Source organism: Cervus elaphus, chromosome 15, assembly GCF_910594005.1.
Source record: "Cervus elaphus chromosome 15, mCerEla1.1, whole genome shotgun sequence".
Taxonomy (NCBI): Eukaryota; Metazoa; Chordata; class Mammalia; order Artiodactyla; family Cervidae; genus Cervus; species Cervus elaphus.
The window spans coordinates 87,559,540-87,583,442 of record NC_057829.1 but is presented as its reverse complement, the minus strand read 5'-3'; the positions used below and the strand labels follow the sequence as shown (position 1 = coordinate 87,583,442).

General features: G+C 47.6%; 1 protein-coding gene across 3 annotated transcripts in view; it reads left to right on the top strand.

Moving 5' to 3' along the window:
- The window catches only part of ADAM12 (ADAM metallopeptidase domain 12), a 381,565-nt gene that overhangs the window by 216,505 nt on the left and 141,157 nt on the right, over positions 1-23,903 (top strand). For all 3 annotated transcript variants that reach the window (XM_043926044.1, XM_043926045.1, XM_043926043.1), the window contains exon 4: positions 21,353-21,431. In XM_043926044.1, coding sequence (XP_043781979.1) covers positions 21,353-21,431 — 79 coding nt within the window. The remainder of the gene's footprint in view (positions 1-21,352; positions 21,432-23,903) is intronic.

The following is a 23,903-nucleotide window of genomic DNA, read 5'->3' as shown; positions in this document are numbered from 1 at the left end:
GCAGTGTGGGAGACCTGGGTTCGATCCCTGGGTTGGGAAGATCCCCTGGAGAAGGGAAAGGCTGCTGCTGCTGTTAGGTCGCTTCAGTCGTGTCCGACTCTGTGTGACCCCATGGACGGCAGCCCACCAGGTTCCTCTGTCCCTGGGTTTCTCCAGGCAAGAATACTGGAGTGGGTTGCCATTTCCTTCTCCAAGGGAAAGGCTACCCGCTCCAATATGCCTGGAGAACTCCATGGACTGTATAGTCCATGGGGTCACAAAGAGTCGGACACGACTGAGCAGTTTTCACTCACTACATTCCTAGTATTTCTTGACAACCTGGTCTCTCCTTTCATGAAAGGCCATCATAGATATTTCTTACAATGCAGCTGCAGCAATGGACAGATACCAGTGTGCATTTGACCTCCTCTTGTCCCTCTCACTCTCTGCTTGGCACACTCCTCCTTTAAAAAATGATACAGTGACAGATTCACTAGAGCTCTCTACAAATGGGGTGGCTCTTATTTAAATAAAGGGTGCTCTTTTCTGAAAGGTTAGGAGCCGTGACTTGAGATTTCTTTCTAAACTTTTAGATGAAAACAGTCTGTGGTCCACTGACATCACATTAAAGAATTACCTTCTCTTTAACCATGTATATCTCTTTACTTCAGGAAACCATGAGAGATTTTGTTAGAAACCCTTCTGAATGTTTTAGTCCAATTCATTTTCTGTAAGTTTACTATCTTTAGGCTAAAAAGAGATTATTGTATTTTAGTTACACTGTTGCTTCCTATACAGTTGAAAGAAAAAAATTGTATGACTCTGAAATAAAATGATAGAGAATGTGCTTAATTCAGCTATTTACTTATTCTGAACACAAGACAGGATATGCCCTAGATCAGTGATTCCGAGTTCTCCTGGGAATAGCAATGTCTTGCCTTGCCTGGTTTTCCATTCTCTCTACCTTTCACATGTCTTAAATTTCATCTTGTATCTTTATTTAAAATGACAGTAAACTCTATTTTATATTATATATAAATGAATCCCCTAAGAGACTTTGTGATAATTAATCCCATGCTGAGGAATAAGAAAGCCAGAATTTTGAATCATGGCTTTGGGCAGAGAGCACTGTTTACCCCTCTCACTTGAGTTGTGAACCTTTGAAGCAAAGGGTGGTGGAGCCTGAGAAGGTCTTGAATGCGTATGAATTCGTGATGCTCTTTCAGAGGGAGTCCCCAGGAATGTTCTTCACTTTATTGGGGGTGGCATGTACTCACTGGCATCACTGAGCTCATCCAGGGCATGGTCTGTTTTATTTCACTAGCCACGCGGTTTCCTGACCCTCGGCCTGGGGGCCACGGTGAACTCACTCCCTTGGGGGAGCTCTTTGCATTGTGCAGGTCAGGGTGAGGACAGCCGTTTCTTGAGGCTAAGCTCACACACAGCGAGTGTGGATTTCCATCCCACGGCTTTTCTGAGACATCTTCCAGGGCCCCCATGCCAAAAGAAGGAAATAGAATATCCCAGCCACCCTTGGGGATTGAATGCCAACGGGGCTCCTTGCATAATACTACGGCCCCCGTGGCATTCCAGAATGGAACCTTCTCCTCCCTCCACAACCAACTTGCAGGGCCGCCAGAGGCTGGGCTGGTTTTCCAAAGGCCATACAAGGGGGCGCCTCTTCCGTGTGATTCGATGGGATGACTCAACCTTTTTCTTGACCCCTACCTCCATCAATTCACACTCATGTCTTCCCATCATCCCATTCCTTCACTCTTACTCCACCGAGTGAAATAACCGGGTTATGTATGCTTCAGAACGCCTTGTACCATTCCTCAATTGTTTTTGATGAGAGACAAGAATTCTAGGGCATTTATAGGCAGTTTCCAAAGCAAATCATGTACACAGAAAAAGACAAATAGACTCAATGCTGTGTTTTTGGCACTCTTCACCGACTGTTTTAGAGACATATGTTTAAAATAAAAACCTTTAGAAATCTCTTCTTGGTGTTCCCGTGGTTCGGCGGGTTTGGTTTGTATTCTCTGAGCGATTGCTATTGTTAACATTAAATAATAATAATATCCTTTAACATTGATTGCCCCACGAGCAGCCAAGGCCACGGCTGGGGAGAGTTGACAGTGTCAGCGCCCAGTTGTGTGGCCTGCTGGCCGCCGTGTAGCCCGCTCTCCGGAAGGTCGTGTTTGTGACGCTCTGTGGTTGTTCTTCCCTGTCTCTGTACGCACACCGTCTCCTCGTGTGTTTACTTGGTGCGGGTCCCTGTGGAGTGATGTCGTGGTGTGGGTCCCTGTGGAGTGATGTCCCGGGCCGTCGCTGCGTCTCTGACCATTCTCGCGGGACCCTAGCTCTGCAAGTGGTCGCTGTGTCTCGTCCCCCCCACCCCTGGCCCCCACGGTTCTCGAGCGAAACGCCCCACTTGCCGGGGGCAGGCCCTTACTTCGGCGGCTCCGAGCTGTGTAGCGAGCAGAGAGGACAGGGATGTCTCCGGCCCAAAGAGCCAGCGCATCCCCATGAAGCATCTGTGGTCCTTCACCCACAACCAGCTGCTGGCTCTCCCCAAGTCCATCATGGCCGGTTCAGTTTCTCCTTCCCCACGGCCGCCTCTCTCCATCTCTTAAGACAAGGCAGGTCTCCCGACGTGGCTTTCACGTTGTGGATATTCGAGGGACTGATAAAGGGCCTGATACAGAGCGAAAGAGAAGGGGAGCTACTGGGAAGAGGGCCTCAGGCTCATCCCAGGGGCGCTGGGCATCCTGGGGAAGCTGATGGTGGGGCCTCCTGAACTGGAGGGGGCTGGGGGCCTCCGTTGCTCATTGCCACGCCCAAGGGGAAGAAGGATGGGCCCCTCACTTCCAGGGTGTGCTCTCCTCCTCCACTGGACCCTGGAGGGACCGTGAAAGCCTCCACACGCGGGACGAGGCGTGTCCCAGAGAGCTTGAGTTAGTTGCAATCAGGCAGTCAGCGCTCAGGCTCCTGCCGGGCAGGGTTGCTGCGCAGACTGGAGCCAGCCTACCCCACCTCCACCCCGATGGGCACTGAAAGGGCACCTTCATCTGCCAGGAGCCACGCCCGGGATCGGGGACTGGGCAGCGTCATGATAACCGCTCAGTTTCCCTTCCAAACCACAAGCCGTCTGCGAGGAGACGGTTGAAGACCATGCGGTCTTCTGGCTCCTCGCCCGGATTCCCATCAGCTCCCAGTGATGCAGTGGGTCTCTGGGGGTGGGGGTGGGGGGTCAAGCTGCACCTGGACCAGGTAATCAAAGTTAGCATCAGCGGGAGTGACAGGTGGACACCATGTGTCTCCACGTGGGGTACCTGGAGTGGGACACCTCACCTGGGAAGCAGTTTTGTTGAGAATGTGTAGCCTCATTGTTTCCCAAGGATGTAACACACACACCTGGATGAGGAACATTTTGTTTAAAAAGGAAGGGGGCCTATATTCTTCCAAAATGTCAACATTGGCATGCAGCAGAGATGTTTCAAATGCAGGAAGGAAGGTGAAGGTTTATGGTGCCACGTCAAGGCATAGGGAGGGTGCTGATCCGAGATCAGATAGTGAGGATGGCTGCAAGACTCTGCAGATACGACTATCACGAGGCTGTGCCTTTTGGATGGGTGAATTGTATGGTGTGTGGATTATTTCACAAAGTTTCTGATTTTCTTTACGAGAGAGAGACAAGGGGACATGACCACCTAGTGCAATATCTGAGGCTGAACTGCATTCTGTTCTGGAAGAGAAAAAATTCTCCTGAGAGCCTCACTGAGTCAGCTATCAACTTCTGAATATGAATGAAGAGCAAAGAAAAGTATTGTGTCACTGTGACATTTACTGACATTAACAACTGCAGTGAGATTAGAAGAGAGAGCAGGCCTATTCATAGGAAATACACCACTAAGTATTGAGGGGCAAAGGGCCACAAGATGTGTACGTGTGTGTTCCGTCACTTCAGTCGTGTCTGAATCTTTGCGACCCCATGGGCTGTAGCCCACCAGGTCCTCTGTCCATGGGATTCTCCAGGCAAGAATGCTGGAGTGGGTTGCCATGCCCTCCTCCAGGGGATCTTCCCAACTCAGGGATCGTACCTGCATCTCTTGCATCTCCTGCATTGGGAAGCAGTTTCTTTACCCCTAGCACCACCTGGGAAGCCCAACAGTGTGTAATCACTCTAAAATCATTTAGGAAAAAATATGTGTGTGTATGTGTGGTGCGTGCAGTGAGGTAGGGGTGGTTTAAGGAGAGACAGAGATACAGAGATAGTGAGCGAGTCGGAGCACACACTAGCCCAAAGGATAAAGCAAGTGGATGAAAGGTAACAACAGACTGAATGCTATTTGTTTGCATGCACATTCCTGGGCCCAGGGCCTCCAAGATGCTGACTCCCTGGCCTGGGGAGGGTCCGGGCTGCTCTTAGATCTGAGGCTGAAGCCCAGGACCAGAGTCAGAAATTCTCTGGTGTCTGAGCCCCAGGCCTATGCTGACACACCCCTCAGGAATATTGTGCAGACAGGCCAAGAGATTGAATCAGCACTGTGACTTTTTTAAAACACTTTTTTCCCCCTCCATTAACTTTCAAACTTTTTTTTTTCAGAAATCTTTTCACTATGTACAAGATCAGAGAAAATAGTATATTCATCCTCCCAAATATCAAAGGCTCTTCAACTATGGGCGGTTTTGCCTCCCAGGGGAAGTTTGGGCATGTCTAGAGGTAGTTTTTTCACTCGTTTAGTTGCTCAGTCGTGTCTGACTCTTAGCGAGCCGACGGACTGTAACTTAGACAGGAGACAGGCTCCCCTGTCTGTGGGGTTCTCCAGGCAAGAGTACCATAGTGGGTTGCCATTTCCTCCTCCAGGAGACAGTTTGTGTTATCGCAAATGGGGATTATTACCTGTAGGTAAAGGCCGGGGTTGTTGTTAAACATCCTATATTGCACAGGACAGCTCCTAGCTCAGGATTATCAGTGCCAAGCAACAGCAGTGCCCAGGATTCAGGGACCTGCCCAGACACCCACCACCCAGCTTCAGCAAGTTTTCAGCCTGAGGTCATTTCAAACAGACATCAGACATCATGTCATTTCACCCCTCCACATGTTAATATGCGCTTCTATAATAAAATGGAATTTTCTTTTTGTGGCCACAGCACCGTTGTCACACCCAGGAAAATGAGTAATCTTTCCCCAGAACCAGCCCAAGATAGTTAGCTGTCCAGATGTACGTGTCCTGGGAGAAGCGATGCTCAGACCTCCAGAGAGCTGAAATGTGATACTGAATTTTGAAAGTGTCCAGGCTTGTGGGAAAAATGAAGATCACTGACTTGACATTTTATCCATGTTCTTATTTGAGCCATTTCCTCATCTTCTGAGCCATAGGGTGCATAATTGTTTTCTGACCCCCGAAAAATGTTGATTCATTCAGTAAGCTTGTAGGTGATTATATTCTTTTTTTTTCCCCCTTTCATGAAACTCTCAGGAGAGATTACTGAGGCAGATCATTGTAGATGACATTTTTTTGATCATTAAGTTGTGCCTTCCTCCTCCTCAACATGTTTGGCTATTTTCTTCCCCCAGACACATGGAAAGCTTTCAGCTTTTAATGAAGAACTCCTTTCTGGAGCATGTTTTTAGAATATGAGTTTAGTAGCACACATGATGTAATCCCAATTCCCATCTTTGCGTGCAAGATGGTTCTGTGAAAATGAAACCATAAATCCCATCTGAATTCTAGTTGCTGGGTTCTTTAGAGGAAGTATTCTTCTGTTTTCCTTTTTTTTTTTTTTTTTTTTAAGAAACCACAGTTCTTTGTCATCTGAGAAACAGATCCATGGCTGAGAAGCCAGAAATATTGGAAGCATGTTTGTCTTTTTATTTTTTTTCTGGCCAAAGTTTGTCCAGAGGAATGAAGTAATGTTCTGGTGTTCTGGGCTGGGCACATGGAGGAGGTGTCCGTTTTTGCCCTGTACCCAGGACATCTGGGAGACTTCACAACGGAGAACTTACGTCTAGAAGGAAAAAGCTCTCACTCGTTGAGTGCTGTAAGATTGGTCATTGCTGCAATGCTAGCAGAATTTTTTTTTCTTTAATGCACTCCAAGTAAGGATTACATTCCCAGATAGCTGGTGAGCTCGCAGATTTCACAAGTGTAATGAATTACTGCTTTAAATACAACCCAATTCATCACCCAGATCATGGTTTTTAACCAGTTTCACAATTTGAGACTAGTTCCATGGTGGCTCAGATGGTAAAGAATTTGCCTGCAATGCAGGAGACCCAGGTTCGATCCCTGGGTTGGGAAAATTCCTGGAGAAGGGAATGGCAACCCACTCCAATATTCTTGCCTGCAGAATCCCATGGACAGAGGAGCCTGGCATGCTACAGTCCTTGGGGTTGAAAAGAGTCAGACATGACTGAGCTACTAACAGTTTACCTGCTAAAGATCTCTGTTTTTCCTGACCCAGGGTGATATCTCGTCATGTATTTCATTATTTAACTAGATCAGCAAGGTCGTTCACATCACTCTATCTTGAGAATAATGAAATGTCTTTCCCCTGGAGAGAAATCCATCAGTGGCCGTCGTCACTGGTGTCTGTTCTTTGGTCCTTCTTCTCTGAAAGTTCCACGGCATCAGGCCTAAATGCAAAATCCTTCCAGACACACACACAAAAAGAGAAAGAAGCCCAGCTGCTGATCAGGTAGTAAATCATCCAATCATTTAGAGAATAGTTACTGGGAAACAGAAATATTTACATTGGGTATTACAATACTTTTGTTGTGGCTTCTTTTTCTTTCTTCTTCTTCTTTTTTTTTTTTTTTTTCTTTTTTAAAAGGGAGACAGAAGAATACTTCCTGTAAAGAATGGAGCAACTAGAATTCAGATGGGGTTTATGATTTTATTTTACCATTTTGCGTTTTATGGCCCTTCGTCGTCCTAAGGATTTGTGTCTCTTAAACAGCTCTTTCGTGGCCGTTGGTGCCCACTCTGTGCTGGCAGAAACCTGGGACTCTTCCAGCCCAGGGCAGGAAAGAGGGTGCTCTTGGTGACTAGGGCTCCACACACCCAGGTTCGCTCTCTGAGGCCCTTTTTAAGAAAGGAGAAAGATGCCCATTTCCAAACCCCACCATGTCACTTGTTACAAGCATCAGCAAGAGGGTCTGAACAGTTCTGTGGCGGCTTCAGGGAGCTCAGAAAGTGAGGGTCCTTTTCCTGCCCTGGGTCACTCCTGGCCGCCCTCCCTCAGCGCTGATGGTATGGAAATCTGCAGAACAGAGCTCTCTTTGGGCAAGCAGGAGGGAGCACATTGGATCGAACACACACTGTAAGTTTGGTTCAGTGCAGGTCAGTGTTGAAGCGGGCCCAGCTGGCTGCTCGGCAGGTCTGCCTGGGAGCTGGCGGGCTGGCTTCCGCCAGAACATCCCAAAGCCAAGAACATCCCCTCTTTTGCCCCAGAGCACCAATTAATAAAGTTCCTTGTTGAGCGATGTGGGTGAGGAAAACAGGCTGAACGGCATCCAGCTTTCTGTAGAGCAGCTTCCCAGGTCATCAGACCTGCAGCCTGGCTGGACTTCCAGCCAGGTAACTCCCACAGCCCCTCAAGTATTGGCTGCCCTGTGGGTCCAGGCAGACTGGTCATCTTGCTTCTCAGGTTTAAAGTTGTGTGCCCATCGATTTAAGGGAGTTTTCTTTGGTGGTCCTGAATAATCTGACTAGACTTTTTTTTAAGTTAGAAATTGAGAAAATGCTCTTTGGAAAAAAAGAAATTAAGTATTTTCTTTGTTCCACAGTGTGAAGCAAAGGCCAGATCTGTGCTAGGTGGCAGAACTTTTAAGGGTCAAAGTATCTTCTATCCGTTTTGTTTTGTGTGTGTGTGTTGGGTGGTGGTGGTGGTGGTGGTCTTTGGTTCTTGGTTTTTGAAGCAGGAAGAAATGCTTTCTTATACCCCAAAAGAGCAACAGTTCAGTAATGACTCAATATTTTTTCTGAGTGCCTCCGATGTATTTTTCTCATTCTTGATACTTACATTCCTTCCAAAAGTGTTTTATTGAGAACCTGCTGGGAAGCCTAGCGTGCTGCACGCCACAGGGTCACAAAGAGTCGGACACGACTGAGCAACTGAACAGCGACAGCTGGTTCCGAGCCCAGATCCAGGGCTAAGGGTACAGAGGGGATCAGACAGATGAGTGTTGTTGCCTAAGTCGCTCAGTCGTGTCCGACTCTTTGTGACCCCATGGACTCCTCTTCCCAGACTCCTCTTTCCGTGGAATTTTCCAGCCAAGAATACTGGATTGTGTTGCCATTTCCTTCTCCAGGGAATCTTCCCGACCCCAGGATCGAACCCAGGTCTCCTGCATTGCAGGCGGATTCTTTACCATCTGAGCCAGGATGGATGAGGCCCCTTCCCCAATGGGGGATGCATGCCTCAAACAGGTCACAGAGAAAATAAGCAGTAAATGTGATGAGCAGAGAATGAGAGCAAGATCCTGCCTGGGGTTGGGGGTGGGGAGTACAGAGGAGTCCAGATATAGGAAGGGTCAGGCCAGGAACCCTGCTCCAGAAAGTGCCGCTTAGGATGAGGGCTACTAGTTGCTGGCCAGGCAGAGAAAGAGGGAAGAATGTTCCAGACCAAGGTAAGAAGGAAAGAAGTGAAGTGAGCTGGACCTGGAGGGGTGAGGGGGTGCGGGGGCCAGTCCACGCTATGGAAGTTGAAATTGACTCTGGGTTCTGGAAGAAGTGGCGTCTGTGGTTTTAAGTGACGGAGTGATGTGGTCTGATTTTTTTGTTTTCAAAAACCTGACACTCTGGCTCACTTTGGCCAATACTGGATGGGAGCGGGGTAGGAGTGAAAGCAGGAGGCTGGCATACAGGCCCTCCCAGAAGGGCAGATGAGGGAGACGGTGACGGACCAGGGAGATGGGAGGTACGGTGGATGGAAGCTGACAGGTTTAGTAAAAACAATCGCTCATGTTCTTTGAGAACATGTTTATACGTGTTTAAAATATACTATCTTCACAGAAACCCTATGAGAAGATCCTATTATCCCTGTTTTATTTTATTTATTTTTTTGGCCACACTGCACAGCATGCAAGACCTTAGTTCCCTAACCAGGGGTCAAACCTGTCCCTCCTCCAGTGGAAGCACGAAGTCTTAACCACTGGAGCACCAGGGCAGTCCCTCTTCCCTTTTTAGATGAGGAAACGGCAGTACAACCAAGTCAAACTTTATGCCCAAGGTCACCAGAGAAGAAAATGGTGGCGCAAGATTTGCTCTCAACCACTATGGTCATCCTGCTGTCAGAGATGTATTTTGAAGGTAGATTTGTCTGCTGTCAATTTTTTTATTACTTGGAAATATATCAGCCGAAGTTTGTCCTAAGATATTGGCTGAAAGCCTTTTGGGAGCAGGAACTGGCCCAGAGTCTGGAGCCTCAAAACTGATTAAGGAAGACCCCACACCAGCCCTTTAGTCCTGAGCCCCGCGGGGGACTCTTCTCAGCTTCAGCCGCCTGGTGCCCTCCATTCAGTTATTCAGTTGGGTGAAAGCTTTCCTTCAAATGGCCAACCAAGAATTTTCCTGGAGGAAAGGGCAGCCTTTATGTCTACATACAAGCGATGGCTCCGGGCTGGGTGTAAGGTATGTCAGCCTCTAACAACCTCAGTCTCTTGCCACTAGTAGCTCCGTGACCCTGGACAAATGTCTTAACACCTCCGAGCCTCAGTTTCTACATCCGTGAAGTAGCCAGGATGTCAACCTCACACTGTTCTTGTAAACGTTGCTGAAGCGCTGGTTGTGACAGTGTCTCTGCACATTGTAGACCATATGGGAGTTGGCGAGTAGCAGCTCATAAATGCCACCGTCGTTTAGGGAAAGAGGGGCAGTTAGGAAATGAGTAAAGTTGGCTTGGCTTCTGATGTCAAATCTACTTGATTATTTTTCAAGTGATAGCGCCAGTAATCAACATAAATGGGCTCGATTCTCCATTCACCTGCGCTACTGAAATCTCCATCCACCTCTCTATGGACTAGTATCAACCTTCACCACACCAGTACACATAAGTCACCACACTTAGGCAACGATTTTTCCTCAAACTAGAGGTGAACAGAACCCTGATTCAGATCATTGCTAACTGCTTCTTCCCATTCCAACCCCATGGCAATAAATGGGAAATGGAGAGACCCACCCGATCCAAGCTATAATTTCTCTCTAATTGCTTTCAAAGTCAAGTATTGGCATATTAAATATAGTGTCCATTTAAGAGGAGATGAGCAGAAAGGGCAAATGTAAGATGAAGGAAAAGGAGAAATTGTGTTAAGTGTAGGGAAGAGCTTGGATGGTGAAGTTGGACTACCTTCGTGGTAGTAACTGAGCCACCATAGATAAGTCACTTAACCTCTCTGAGCCCAGGTTCCTCATCTCAAAGCAGGCACCTACCAACTACAGCTGTTGTCAAAGTTAAATAAAACAATGCCTATAAAGGGCTTTTGCTTCGTAAGCATTCAATCAAATACAAGCTTCTGAGGCTGCCGTTACAGCCAACTGGTATTTTTCAAAAGGAAGAAGCAAATTCTTAAGCTTAAAAAGAACGGCTGTTTTACCTATGTTGGCAGTGATGTTGAAGAGTGAAATGGAAGCTAATCTATAGAATCTATTCTCACAGTCCTTTCTGAGAGAAGTGGATGTGGGGCTTTATTTACCTGTGAAAATAATCGTTTACTTAATTTTCAACTTTTCCTGTTTTACAGTCCTATATTTCTAAAAAGCGTGTTAAATCTCATACTATGCAGACCGTCTTATCACATCAAGAGCAGCCTAAAACAGGGAATTCCCTGGTGGTCCAGTGGTTAAGGCACAGCACTTTCACTTGCCATGGCCCCAGGTTCAATCCCTGGTCAGGGAACTAATATCTCGCAAGCTAGATGGTGTAGCAAAAAAAAAAAAAAAAAAAAAAAACAGTTGTAAGCCCACAGTCCAAAGGCTTCTGAACTGCAGGTGGTCATTTAAAAGGGGGAAAAGCAGCCCAAAGCTTTAGGCCCATGTAAATGCCAGCTGTGGAGCTGTAACGACAAGAACCCACCATTTTTCACCTGCTTTCATGTTCCAGCTGGAAAACACAGTTGGCAAATCAGTCCTGCTGTTCTTAAAGAGATTTCTACTGAGTCCACAACTGTCCACTGTGGCACATGTGATTTGTTCACTTCATAAATGGAGAGGGTCATCTGAGTAGTCGTAAATATCATGGACAGCAACGTGAATACTTCAGCATCAGTGCCACAGGATTGGATCCAAAATTCTGTGTACTTGTGACTTAAAATGAGAAGCAGTATATTATGAAATTATTTTGCAGAAAGTCTAATTGTCCCCTACAGTTTCTAAAATGCTGTATCAACAGTTTTATTTATTATCGTTTGTGAAACTAAATGAGAGAGCTGGAGAGAGGAAACTTTTCTTTTTTAATTCCAGGGAAAAAAATTGTTTTGATCATTTTGAGTCTCTTAGCAAATGAAAAATAACAAAAGAAAACCTAATATAAATGCTTCATTGTTCATACAGATGTACAGTTCTAAATCGTTAGGATCCCAAATGCCAAAATTATAACCAAAAATAATTTGACGTTTATAGCTAAATTGAATTGAGTGCTAAATGAAACAGGATAAGCCCCATTTAGCACTGTGGAAAACATGATTTCAGAAAAAGAGGGAATATAATTTGCTGCTGCTTGTTTTTCGGGCTTTCAGAATCATGTCTTCCTGGCAAGGCAGTGTTGGCCAGTGGGTAGGATGAGGGTGGCTTTGGAGCCACACAGAGTCAAGTTCAGACTCTACAGGCAAGGCTGTGTGGCTTTGGACAAGTCGTTTACTCTCTGTGAGTGTTTTCCTCTTCCTTGTTAGGCAGTTGATAGTGGTCCCTATACCACCAACTCTCTACCAAGGAAAGGAAGAATGTGCACTTGACAAGCAGGTGGCCTGGTACCCGATGCGCGGTGAGCCAACCAACAGCAGAGTTGGGGGGAGACGTACAAGCTGATGGAGATAACAGGGCATGGATGATGGTGGTGGTGGTACCTTGCTGCAGCCCCAAGTCAAGGAGCCAGAGCACATGTTATTTAATGGCTTATGGTAACTCTTCCCATAAGGAAAACAAAAATCATAAATATGTACAAAGCTTACATTCTGAAAGAAATTCAGGCAAAGCTCAGGTGTGGTAAATACCAGGTCTCTGATTCTTTCTTTTACTTTCCGTTTCCTCCTATTACTTCTTACTTCAATGCACTGTCTTGAAGTGCATTGGTTCAGTGGTCTGATTTTGCCATAAAATCATCCAGAGGGAACTTCCCTGGTGGTCCAGTGGTTACGGCTCCAGGCTGCCAATGAAGGGGCACAGGTTCAGTCCCTACTCGGGGAACTAAGATCCCATATGCCAAAGGATTTTTTTTAAAGTTTTTTTAAAAATCATCCATAAGATCTAATGACACCAGCCTGGAGCCCCATGATTCCAGTCCATCTAGATAGACTGTTCACTAAAAACCAGAGCAAGTTCTTCCAGGGTATAGAAGAATCCAGAATCCTATCAGGGTACACACTGGCTTTTTTCCGCAATCTCTTCTCTGTATTTACTTCAGCTCTGGTTGAGGAATAGGTAATTTTTCAATAAAAGATATTCTTTTTAGTAACTCGGAAAACCCTGATCATGAGTTTTAATTATGATTTTTATTGTACGATGTTTTTTGTTAACGCTCCAAGCCATGTGAAAGTCTTTGGAGCTGTATTTCCAAATTCTCATAAAAGAAAACCATTACCCGAATTTATATATGAATGATTTTGTAATTTGTGGAATAATAACTTGCCGTGGAGTAAATCTTTAGGAGAAAACTGGGATGAATCTTTTGAATACCAAATGGGTTTCACTAGGAAGATCACTGAAGCCTCACTTCCTTGCAGAAAGTGACTGAAGTGCCTTCTGGTGTTCATTGACAAACAAGCGCTGTCTTATGATGCTTTGGCTTGAATATGCTGCATAGAATAATTAAATCCACAAAACATTCTCATCGTCTTCAAAGAAATAACAGGAAAAAGATGACATGTCATCAATGAGATTTTCATATTCAGAGTAATTGATGCCAATCTCTAAGCTTTCATTTCCCTGTTTCTGTCATTTAAGCAGTTCTAACGTTGATGTCAAGTTGTCAGGATGGGTCTTGATCACCTGACAGCGTTTGAAACTCTTGAAATAACAAGAAAGGGAATGTGATCATTCCCACCCCGCATGCCACCTCCATTATCAGTGATAACAATTTCGAACCAAGAAAAAAAAAGACGTTTCTTTTACTGATCCAATTAGTTTGACTACATTCTATCCAAACTGGGCTGCTTTTCTGTGATCAGTTCAGTTCAGTCACTCAGTCGTGTCTGACTCTTTGCAACCCCATGGACTGCAGCACGCCAGGCTTCCCCATCCATCACCAACTCCCAGAGCTTGCCCAAACTCATGTCCATTGAGTCAGTGATGCCATCCAACCATCTCATCCTCTGTCTTCCCCTTCTCCTGCCTTCACTCTTTCCCAGCATCAGTGTCTTTTCCAATGGGTCAGTTCTTTGCATATTTTCTGTGATAGTGATTCTGTTTGTGCCCTCTATTTATTGATTACGCTTCTGCATTATATTGGACTTCCCTGGTGGTTCAGTGGTAAAGAACCCACCTGCAAATGCAGGAGACCTGGGTTCAATCCCTGGGTTGGGTAGGTCCCCTAGAGGAGGAAATGGCAACCCACTCGAGTATTCTTGGCATTCATGGGATTCTGGCAAATCCCATGGACAGAGGAGCCTGGTGGGTTACAATCCATGGGGTCGCAAAAGAATTGGACATGACTTAAACAACTGAACAAAAACTACAAGGCATTATGCTAGGCTTCGGAATGTAATTTTTGTCCCTTAGCACAATATGCGAGAGGACAAGTCAATAGGAAACAGAATAGAACAGGGAAAATCCTGCAACAGAATGCAGTCCTCACTCCAAAGGTGGGGGCTACAGAAAGAGCACCCCTCGCAGAGGGAAAAGTGAGCAGGTGTTTCTTCCTGTTTTCCTATGCTTTGGGGAATAAACTGTGTCATTTTGGTGAAATCCATCTCATTTAAACGATATAACTAAATTATATAATGGTCAATTTTAGAGTAGGGGCATTTCAATATTGATTCCCAAGAAAGCAATTTGGGAGTAATGGTTTTTATTTCAATACAGAAATCATTTCAGAAATGCAACAAATTTTAAAAGGAGGTATGTATAAAATCATTATGTAGCTACAATATCACATTTTACTATAAATTCTAAATGATCATTTTTCAGCCCTATCCGCCACCAAAGACTCTGACATCAGAAAATACTCAGCTGGAAAGGGTGAGATTTTACTTGTTCTCTTATAAAGCAAGCGTGTGCTGACTGAGGGTCTGCATCTCCGTCTTCACTCCAAGCCACTTCCTACACCTTAGGGTCTCAGAGTCAGCTGCTAGCTGGAAGATACAGGAGACAGACCTCAGGCCCCTTGCACTCACCACGAGCCTCAAGGCTGAGTTCATCCTCTTGTTTTCCTCCCTTGGGATTCACCCATCTCAGCTGACAACTGAGGTTCCTAATTCTGCCTGTCTCCTGGATTTCCCACCCCTAAGTCTCCTGTCCTGGTCTGGCCCCTCTTTGTTCAGAGACTCCCACCAGTCTCTTAATTAACCTTCCTCTGCCTGTTGGTCTCTTCCCCCTCAGAGTCTTACTTAAACGACAGTCAGAGTGGCCTTTAGCTCCAAAGCTTGTATCTGCTCAGATCTCTGCCACATTTAATGGTTCCTTAGTGCATGGCGGGGGGCTTCCCAGGGGGCATTAGCGGTAAAGAACCCGCCTACCAATGCAGGAGACATAAGAGATGCAGGTTCAATCCCTGGGTGGGGAAGATCCCCTGGAGGAGAGCATGGCAACTCACTCCAGTATTCTTGCCTAGAGAATCCCCATGGACAGAGGAGCCTGGTGGGCTATAGTACACGGGGTCGCAAAGAGTCAGACAGGACTGAAGTGACTTAGCACGCATGCATGCGTTGCATGGCATGAAGTCAGTGACACTTGTTCCCAACCTGCTGATCTGAACAACAGCACATCTCCTTACCCCAAACTGCACCTCAACAACTTGGGATCCCATGGAGTCTTACCCTCCTGTACCCATCCCCCACTACCATGCTGTTTACTTACCCTCCAGGCCTCCCTGCCTTTGAGGATGCAGTAACTTTATCTGGAATATTCTCTTTACATCCTTCCTTACTTCCCACCTCACTAACCCCTCTCAACGTGACTCCCCCATCTTCCGCGACTTACTTGGGTACCACCTCCCCCTAGGTTAGAAGCCTTTCCTTGAACTCCCACAGTGCTTTGGGTGTATCTCTATCACGGGGCTCTGACCACTCTTTGGGTCTGTCCTCCACCCAATGGTGAGCTCTTGGGGTCTTAGACCCAATGTCCAGCACAATAAATGTTGGTTAAGTGAGCAAATATTGAGGTACCACTTGTAACAACAAAACAAATGGAAAACGGCAAAATCAATTCCTGGCATTTTATTTTCTGGTGTAGAGAGGAACAGAATGCCTCGTTAGATCAGCTAATCTAATAAGCAGAGAAAAAGAACGTTCTCATGAAATTATGCATTCACCTTGTCTCTCCATTTGCTGACATACAGAATCTATCTAATTGGATTTTCTCCTCGGGGAAATCTAAGGGACACGGGTGCATTGCTATCACATTTCCAATATGGCCGTTGTCCATCCACTTCCCTCGGCTTTCTCCAGGGACGTTTGACTTCCAGCCCCTTTTAAATTAAACATACCTCTCAGAAAGCTTCACCTGAGTGACTTCCGGGTTTCTTCCATGGCCCCTTGGTGGGTCATGGTACCTAAGAGGGATGAGAGTCAGGTGTTACTGGGGTTGGGGGGGTGGGTGTGTGTGTTCTGAGTCGCTTCAGCCATGTCCGGCTCTTGATGACCCCATGGACTATAGCCTGCCAGGCTCCTCTCCAGGGAATTTTCCAGGCAAGAATACTGGAGTGGGTTGCCATGCCCTCCTCCAGGGGATCTTCACAAACCAGGAATCGAACCCTCATCTCTTATGTCTCCTGCATTAGTAGGCAGATTGTTTACCACTAGGGCCACCTGGGAGGGGACGACCTCAGACAGAAAGAGAACGTGCCTTCAGCGTTGCCCTCAGATCCAGTCATCCACACGTCCGTCCCCGCTTCCACCCATCCGTTATTCTGCTCAGCGTGTGTTCAGCCAGCACTTGGCACAGCGTGTGCGGCAGGTGCTGGGCAATTATCTCTTGACCAGCTGGGAAAAGCAGTGCCACACGGTGGTTAAGAGGGCAGGTTCCGAAGCAGAAGCGCCTGGATGCTGCCCTGTGCAGTGTGACCTTGGGCAGGTCAGCTAAGCTCCCTGTCTCGTGGCCTCCTTGTTTAAATTGGGATAAAAATAGCACCTAAGGGCTTCCCTGGTGGCTCAGACTGTAAAGCGTCTGCCCGCAATGCGGGAGACCTGGGTTCGATCCCTGGGTCGGGAAGATCCCCTGGAGAAGGAAATGGCAACCCACTCCAGTACTCTTGCCTGGAAAATTCCATGGCTGGGGGAGCCTGGTGGGCTATAGTCCATGGGGTCGCAAAGAGTCGGACACGACTGAGCAACTTCACTGGTTCACTGGTTCACGTAAAGGGCTTAGCACAGTGCCTGGGCTGGAGGTGGGGCCACAGAGAGCAAAGAGCCTTCTGGTGGCTTAAATTCTTGAGGGAATATAGGAAAATAAATGAACAGATGAATCAACAAGATAGGAAAGTGAAGGAGTTCTGTGACGTGGGGAATGTGGGTGGTGGAGCCTACTCTAGGTAAGGTGACCTGGGAAAGGCCATCTGTGAAGATGGTTAAGCTCATGCCTGTAGGATGGAAAGCAGCCGGCCCCACAAAGAGCCAGGTGGAGAGTGTTCCAGGTGCATGGCAGAGGAAACGCGAGGGCCCTAAGTGGAAGAGGGTACGGAGTGTTCTAGAAGGAGGCAGAAGGCATGCTGGCTGGGGGAGAGTGAGCCGTAGGGAAGACAGGCGTGATGCACTGGGAAGGGGAGGATTTGAGTGGCTGGCAGGTCATGGAAAGCTTTGGGATTGCACCCCAGGTGGGTGGGGAGCCACTCAAGGGTTCCCCTCAGGGCAGTGCCGTGACCTCCCCCGCAAAGTGGGACCAGGACCCTGTCACTGCCCTGGGCGCTTCACAACCTGGGGGCTGGGGGCTGGACCGTCTGGCCCTGAGGCAATGTCAGAGCAGAGAGGGGTGGGTTCTGATACACGGTGTGTGGGCCACCAGTTCCCGGGCCCAGAGGATGAGCCTCAGCCTCGGCGGCCAGGCCGTCTGGCTTCTCTCCCGTCTCATGTCCTTGTCCCTTATGGGAAACTGAGGCTGGAGAAAGCGCTGGGTTTTCTGAGCTCTCCGTGCCCAGGCTGTTGCAGGAGAGTCCGAGGCTCTCTTCTCCCTGGGCTTCGCCTTGGAAGACGCGATATTCACAGTGGTGTCGGTGTGTCCAAGCTGCAAGCCCATGTTCCCCTTTCAGACTCAAACAGAGGTGTGTCTCTCAGTGTCTTAGCTATAGGCGGACATGCTCAGACCATCCCCATTTCCCCCTCTGTCAATACAAGGAGGCACAGGAGAGGACTTAGGAACCTGCTACACTCAAAATGTGATGTGTTTCTGTTTAAGTGGCATTTGGACCCAATGAAAAATAGTGAATCACGCGTCTTTGTATTACTAGACTAAGTCACATTTTAAAACCTCATCATTCACTTTACTGTTGTTAAACCCCTGCATTCTTCTTATCCACCAGTTTGCTGACTGTAGTTGACGCAAAACTCATTTTCGCCAATCCCCAGCTTTCCAGACGGATTTTCTGTATTTTTCATCCATGAAGGGAATGATCTCCTTGGACATCCATCTTTCAGTTAGAAAGCCTTGAAATTCTCTCTTTGCTCTACAAATTCTTCCTCTCTGTGTTACTCTTCTTAGCATTAGGTATTCATATACCTTGATTTGTCCAAAAGGTGATGGTGGTGGTTTAGTTGCAGAGTCGTATCCGACCCTTTGCAACTCCAGGCCCCTCTGTCCATGGGCTTTCCTAGGCAAGAATACTGGAGTGGGTTGCCATTTCCTTCTCCAGGGGATCTTCCAGACCCAGGGATCGAACCTGCATCTCCTATGTCTCAGGTGGATTCTTTACCACTGAGCCACCTGGGAAGCCCTTGTCCAAAAAGAGGCCATCCAGCCTTGTTGGAAACAGAATTACCCAATTATGAATGACAGGTGCATACCGCAAAATGATTATTGAACGGTAAAGCATATAAGTCATAATAACATGCTTCTATTATATTAAATTTTTCTTTTTCTCCTTTTTCTGCTGTCGTGAAGCTGACCAAGCCCCCTCCATCACCAAGACCTCTAGGCTGTTACAGGTCCCATCTCAGATGGGCGAAAGCTCTGTCCTTGCTGACACCTGTGCTCTAGGCACCGGCCACCCGCCCCTCTGCTCTGTCCCTTTAGATGGTCCCTCCTCTCTCTGCTTCCCTTTAGAACTACCTTCAGGAAAGTTTCTGTGACCTCCCCAGCCCCCACGCCCTGGGCCCACGCCCCCCCCAACCCCCAGCTGCCCCATCAAGGTCACCAACCTCCCACCCATCCCTGGAACTCTGACCACATGAAGGAAGACCACCAGCTCCTTCTCCAGACTCCCATCGCCTCCCCGTCCCTCTCCTTCCTCTGCCCCTGACCCTCCAGGCGGGGCTGCAGGCAGCGATCCCACCCCGGGGGTCCTGTGACAGCTCAGAGGAGGATGCTGAGAAGACGCAGATTTGAGACCAGAGGCCAGAAGGGAGGTTAGGCTCCTCCACCAGGGCTGATCTCCTCCTGAGCAGAGGGAAGAGTTAGGGTGCGGAGCGTGCACGAGCTTTGTCAGTGAGTGTGAGCAACGGTCGGCGTTTTCTATTCCTAGCACGTTCTTCTCGAAGGCTCACTGTTAAGTAGAGCACAACTCTGACCCACTGTGATGGTCCAGCTGATTTAAACCAGGCATGTCCTAAAGAGATCGAAACCCGCGTAAAAGTGGGAGAGGATTCTCAATTCTGGACTTGGCTGGAGAGAGTCTGAAGAGATCTGACTTTGCAAGGAAACTCTGTCTCTCATCTGTTACATTTGCAGCACTGCAGCTTTGATTTCTCCCATATTGATCAGGGCAGGCTTCCCTGGTGGCTCAGTGGAAAGAATCTGTCTGCCAATGCAGGAGACACGGGTTCAGTGTCTAGGTTGGGAAGATCCCCTGGAGAAGGAAATGGCAACCCACTCCGTATTCTTGCCTAGAGAAGCCTGTGGACAGAGGAGCCTCGTGGGCTACAGTCCATGGGGTCACAAAAGAGTCGGATATGAGTTAGCTACTAAACAACAGCAATGACAATCAGGACTTTGGTTGTAAAGCCCAACTGGAACCAGCTGAAGCAAAAGACAGGGGTTGATTGAGGAGAAGGGGAGGCCAGGTGGACACCCGAGGCACCTGGAAGACCACTTTTTGTCCCGTGTCACAGCTGATGACGGCTGGGTGTTCCCGGGGCCGTGTCCGCCTGCACCCAGGGTCCAGGCTGGAAGAAGCCTTGAGTGCATCTGTGTGAAGCTCTGAGAGCAAAGAGGAAAGTCTGCTTCTCCAGAGTCCCCAGCTCCAGGCAGGCTGCAGGGAAGACTACAGATGTGTTCGCTTGGGTCCCAGGTTCATCACAGGGCTGCGGGTGGAGTGACCCCTGAAGAGCTGAGCGGTGTGACATGCATTCCCTGGATGGGAGGCTGGACAGCATCGTCACCATGTCCTCACCTCCTCAGAGTCCAGTGTTTCAAACACTCTCCACTCATGAGAAGGCAGAAGGAGAAGGGGGCGGCAGAGGATGAGATGGTTGGTTGGCGTCACTGACTCATTGGACATGAGTTTGAGCAGACTCTGGGAGGCAGTGAAGGACAGGGAAGACTCAGTTCAGTTCAGTCGCTCAGTCGTGTCCGACTCTTTGCGACCCCAGGGACTGTAGCACACTAGGCTTCCCTGTCCATCACCAGCTGCAGTTGGAGTTGGACATGACATAACAACCGCACAACACTCATTACTGCCCAGACTGATAAAATGCAGAGGTGTTTAGAGCTTTTGCCTGCCTCCCACCAACCTGACTACCCGGATTCCAGACCCTCGGGGCTCCTGGCCTTGCCGACCTCTGCCTGGAACCCCCTTCTCCCCCCAGCCCAGTTTTGCCGGGCAGACTCCTCCTCCGCTCTCTGTAAAGCCTTCCCTTTTCCCTGTGCCCCACCTACTGTGCGTCTGTTGAGCCAGGAAGACTGTTCCTGCCTCTGTGACAGCCCTCCCCTCCCTGCACTGTGTTCTGTCTGTCGCCTCCCCGGGCAGTGTACCCAGCACATAGTAGGTGCCCAGGAAATACTCGTTGTGGTGATGTCGAGAAGGACAGAATGAGCATATGACAGAAGAAAGCACAGAATAGTTTAAAACCTAAGCAAACTCAGGCTTTGCTGCCGTCAGTGGAGGTCTAGTAGATCACAGGCCATTTTAGTTAGAGGGTTTTGCTCCTCTACCAACTCATCCTAGAAATTCAGTATTTCAGTATGACCAAGGTCATTTCCCTGCCCCCCACCCACCCACCTACAGAACTCTTTCCAACATTTCATCATTGTTTGAAACACTTCTTTGACATTTTAATATTGATAGCTGGCTCCCTCACCTGTGGGAGAATTAGGGGGCCAATATTGTGGATCCAAAATTATGTTTCCTATGGGGAGCTTAGCTGCTGATTCTAGATAGCAGGGCCATATGACTTCCAGAAGGATGGGCCTCTTCTGAATTTCTGTCAACTATAATGACTACTGCTGTATGTTATATATGTAAGTTATTAAGAGAGTAAATCCTAAGAATTTTCATCACACACACAAAATCTACATGTGCTGTTCATAAAAGAGTGTTTCCTGTGTGTGTGCACTTGTGAGCGTGTGCACATGTGCACACACACCTGCCTATGTTGGAGGCCTGAGATGGGAGGGGTGAGGAGGGCACCACGGGCAAGACAGGGGCTGCTGTTCAGAGCGCATGCTGAGTCTGCTTCTGGCTCTCCTCTGGATAACCTGAATAGGTTGAAAGCCCAAGAGAGCCTCATGGGTTCATCTGTACAATGAGGAGGGAGTTGGACCCTTGCTGCCATCCAGCCTAGATATTCACGAGCAACGTGTCAATGTGAATCTACACCCACATTTATGTGGTTTTTATTTTTCCACAGAGGTCTCATCGCCAGCAGTTTCACGGAAACCCACTATCTGCAAGATGGCACGGACATCTCTCTCATCCGAAATTACACAGTAAGTCCTGCTTGGACCGCCATGATATTATGCAATCAGATCTGTGCTTAAGCTCTGTAGCTGTTTTATCCTGACCAAAGTCACATGCCCAGATCCTTCCATTAGACCCCAGAAGAACTTGGGCATCGCTTACTGTTTGGCCATTCCATTGTAACTCCAGAAAAACTTGACTTTGGCCAGGTATGTGCCAGGGCAGTCCTTGAAGGTACGGCTTTATTGCAGGCTGACATTGAATCCATCTGCTAATAACGATGGGATGCTAAGCCAGGCAAAGCCTTCCTGGAAACTGAGCCCAAATGAGAGTTTATTCAGAAAGCTGTCATCCCCAAGCTGAACTTGGCAGCGTTAAACTTGCAAGACCCTTAAAAAATTTCAAAGGAAAACTGACTCTGCTTAACCTGTCATAAATGTAGCCACCATATCGCTATGATGCTGTATCTTGGTTATTCGTGGAATGTGACATTTATCGGCTCTTGGCTTTCCTAATATCTGAAGTTTTCTGTGTAACTTAGGGTGTTAATTTTGTTTATTCCTGTAACAAACATCCATTGTGCTCAGCCCCAGATGTGAATGTGGGCATTAAAGAGAGTTGTTGCCCTCTGAAGGCTGATGGTTACTTGTTTTTAAAGAGCTGTGGGTGTTTGTTTTAAAAAGAATAATTTTAGGGCTCCCTTGGTGGCTCAGATGGTAAAGAGTCTGCCTGCAATGCAGGAGACCTGGGTTCCATCCCTGGATCCCCTGGAGGAGGAAATGGCAACCCGCTCCAGTATTCTTGCCTGGAGAATTCCATGGACAGAGGAACCTGGTGAGCTGCCGTCCCTAGGGTCACAGAGTCAGACACGACTGAGTGATTCACACACACACACACACTCACACAAACTGAAAGGCTTTCCATCATAGGCAGAAAACTCTCCCTTCTCTGCATTATGCCAACACTTTCCTTTATCATGTGTTTGGCACTTCCAAACTGTTACCTTCAGATTTCCAGGAGTGAACTGATGCCCAAAGAAAGCACCTGAAAATCTTGGGTAAAAAATAAGCATTTAAGAATTTTTATTAATGCCTGAGCAAGCTTGAGAGAGCCAGATAAATCTCTGGGAATGAGGGGAGTTTGGGGGAAATTGGATACAGGTGTATGTGTGGTTAAATCTCTTTGCTGTCCATCTGAAACTATCACAACATTATTAATCAGCTGTACTCGAGTGGAAAATAAAAAGTTTTTAAAAAATAAAAGAAATAAAAACGAAACAAAGCAGGGATGTAAGCTCAGAGCACTGGGCTGGTAAACTGAGGTCAATACCCCAACAGGCCATTCAGAAGAGAGAAGACCTAGAGAGAAGACCCGATGCTTCAGTGCTTGGGGATTGGAATAAGAGAAGTGGGCGTCTGCAATTGAAAGTCAAAGTGTCAGTCCCTCAGTCGTGTCGGACTCTTTGCAACCCCATGGACTGTAGCCTGCCATGGCTTTTTTCCAGGCAAGAAAACTGGAGGGAGTTGCCATTTCCTCCCCCAGGGAATCTTCCCGACCCAGGGATCGAACTCACATCTCCTCTGTCACCTGCATTGCAAGTGGATTCTTTAGCCACTGAGCCATCAGAGAAGCCGTGGAGAATCCCACAAAAGCTAGGCCCCCAGAGAAGTGCTTCCTCTGTGAAAAAAAAAAAGGACTAGGAAAACCCCAGTCCAGAGAAGGGGAAACAGAGAGAATTGTCTCCAGGTGTCCTGGAGTGAACAACGATTTCATAAAAAATAGAGAAAGTGAAAGCCCAGCTGGCCTCATAAAGTGTACATTTGAAACAGGGTGGACTGGTGCCCAAATTTCTAAAACCAGCATAGGGGCGGGGCTCCTGTTCAGTGTACTGACCTCAAAGGTGGTCCCAGGTCAGCTGTGTGGGATCCCCTGGGGCCAAGCTGAAGCCAACTGACAATAGTTCTCTAGGGACATTTCTGTGACCAACCTAGACAGAGTATTAAAAAGCAAAGACATTACTTTGCCGACAAAGGTCTGTCTAGTCAAAGCTATAGGTTTTTCCAGTAGTCATGTATGGATGTGAGAGTTGGACGATGAAGAAAGCTGAGCACTGAAGAACTGATGCTTTTGAACTGTGGCGTTGGAGAAGACTCTTGAGAGTCCCTTGGACTGCAAGGAGATCCAACAAGTCAAATCCTCAAGGAAATCAGTCCTGAATATTCATTAGAAGGACTGATACTAAAGTTGAAGTTCCAATACTTTGGCCACCTGATGCAAAGAACTGACTCATTGGAAAAGACCCTGATGCTGGGAAAGATTGAAGGCGGGAGGAGAAGGGGATGACAGAGGATGGGACGGTTGGATGGCATCACCGACTCAATGGACATGAGTTTGAGCAAGCTCTGAGAGTTGGTGATGGACAGGGAGGCCTGGCGTGCTGCAGTCCATGGGGTCGTAAAGAGTTGAACATGACTGAGCGACTGAACTGAACCAAGGGATAT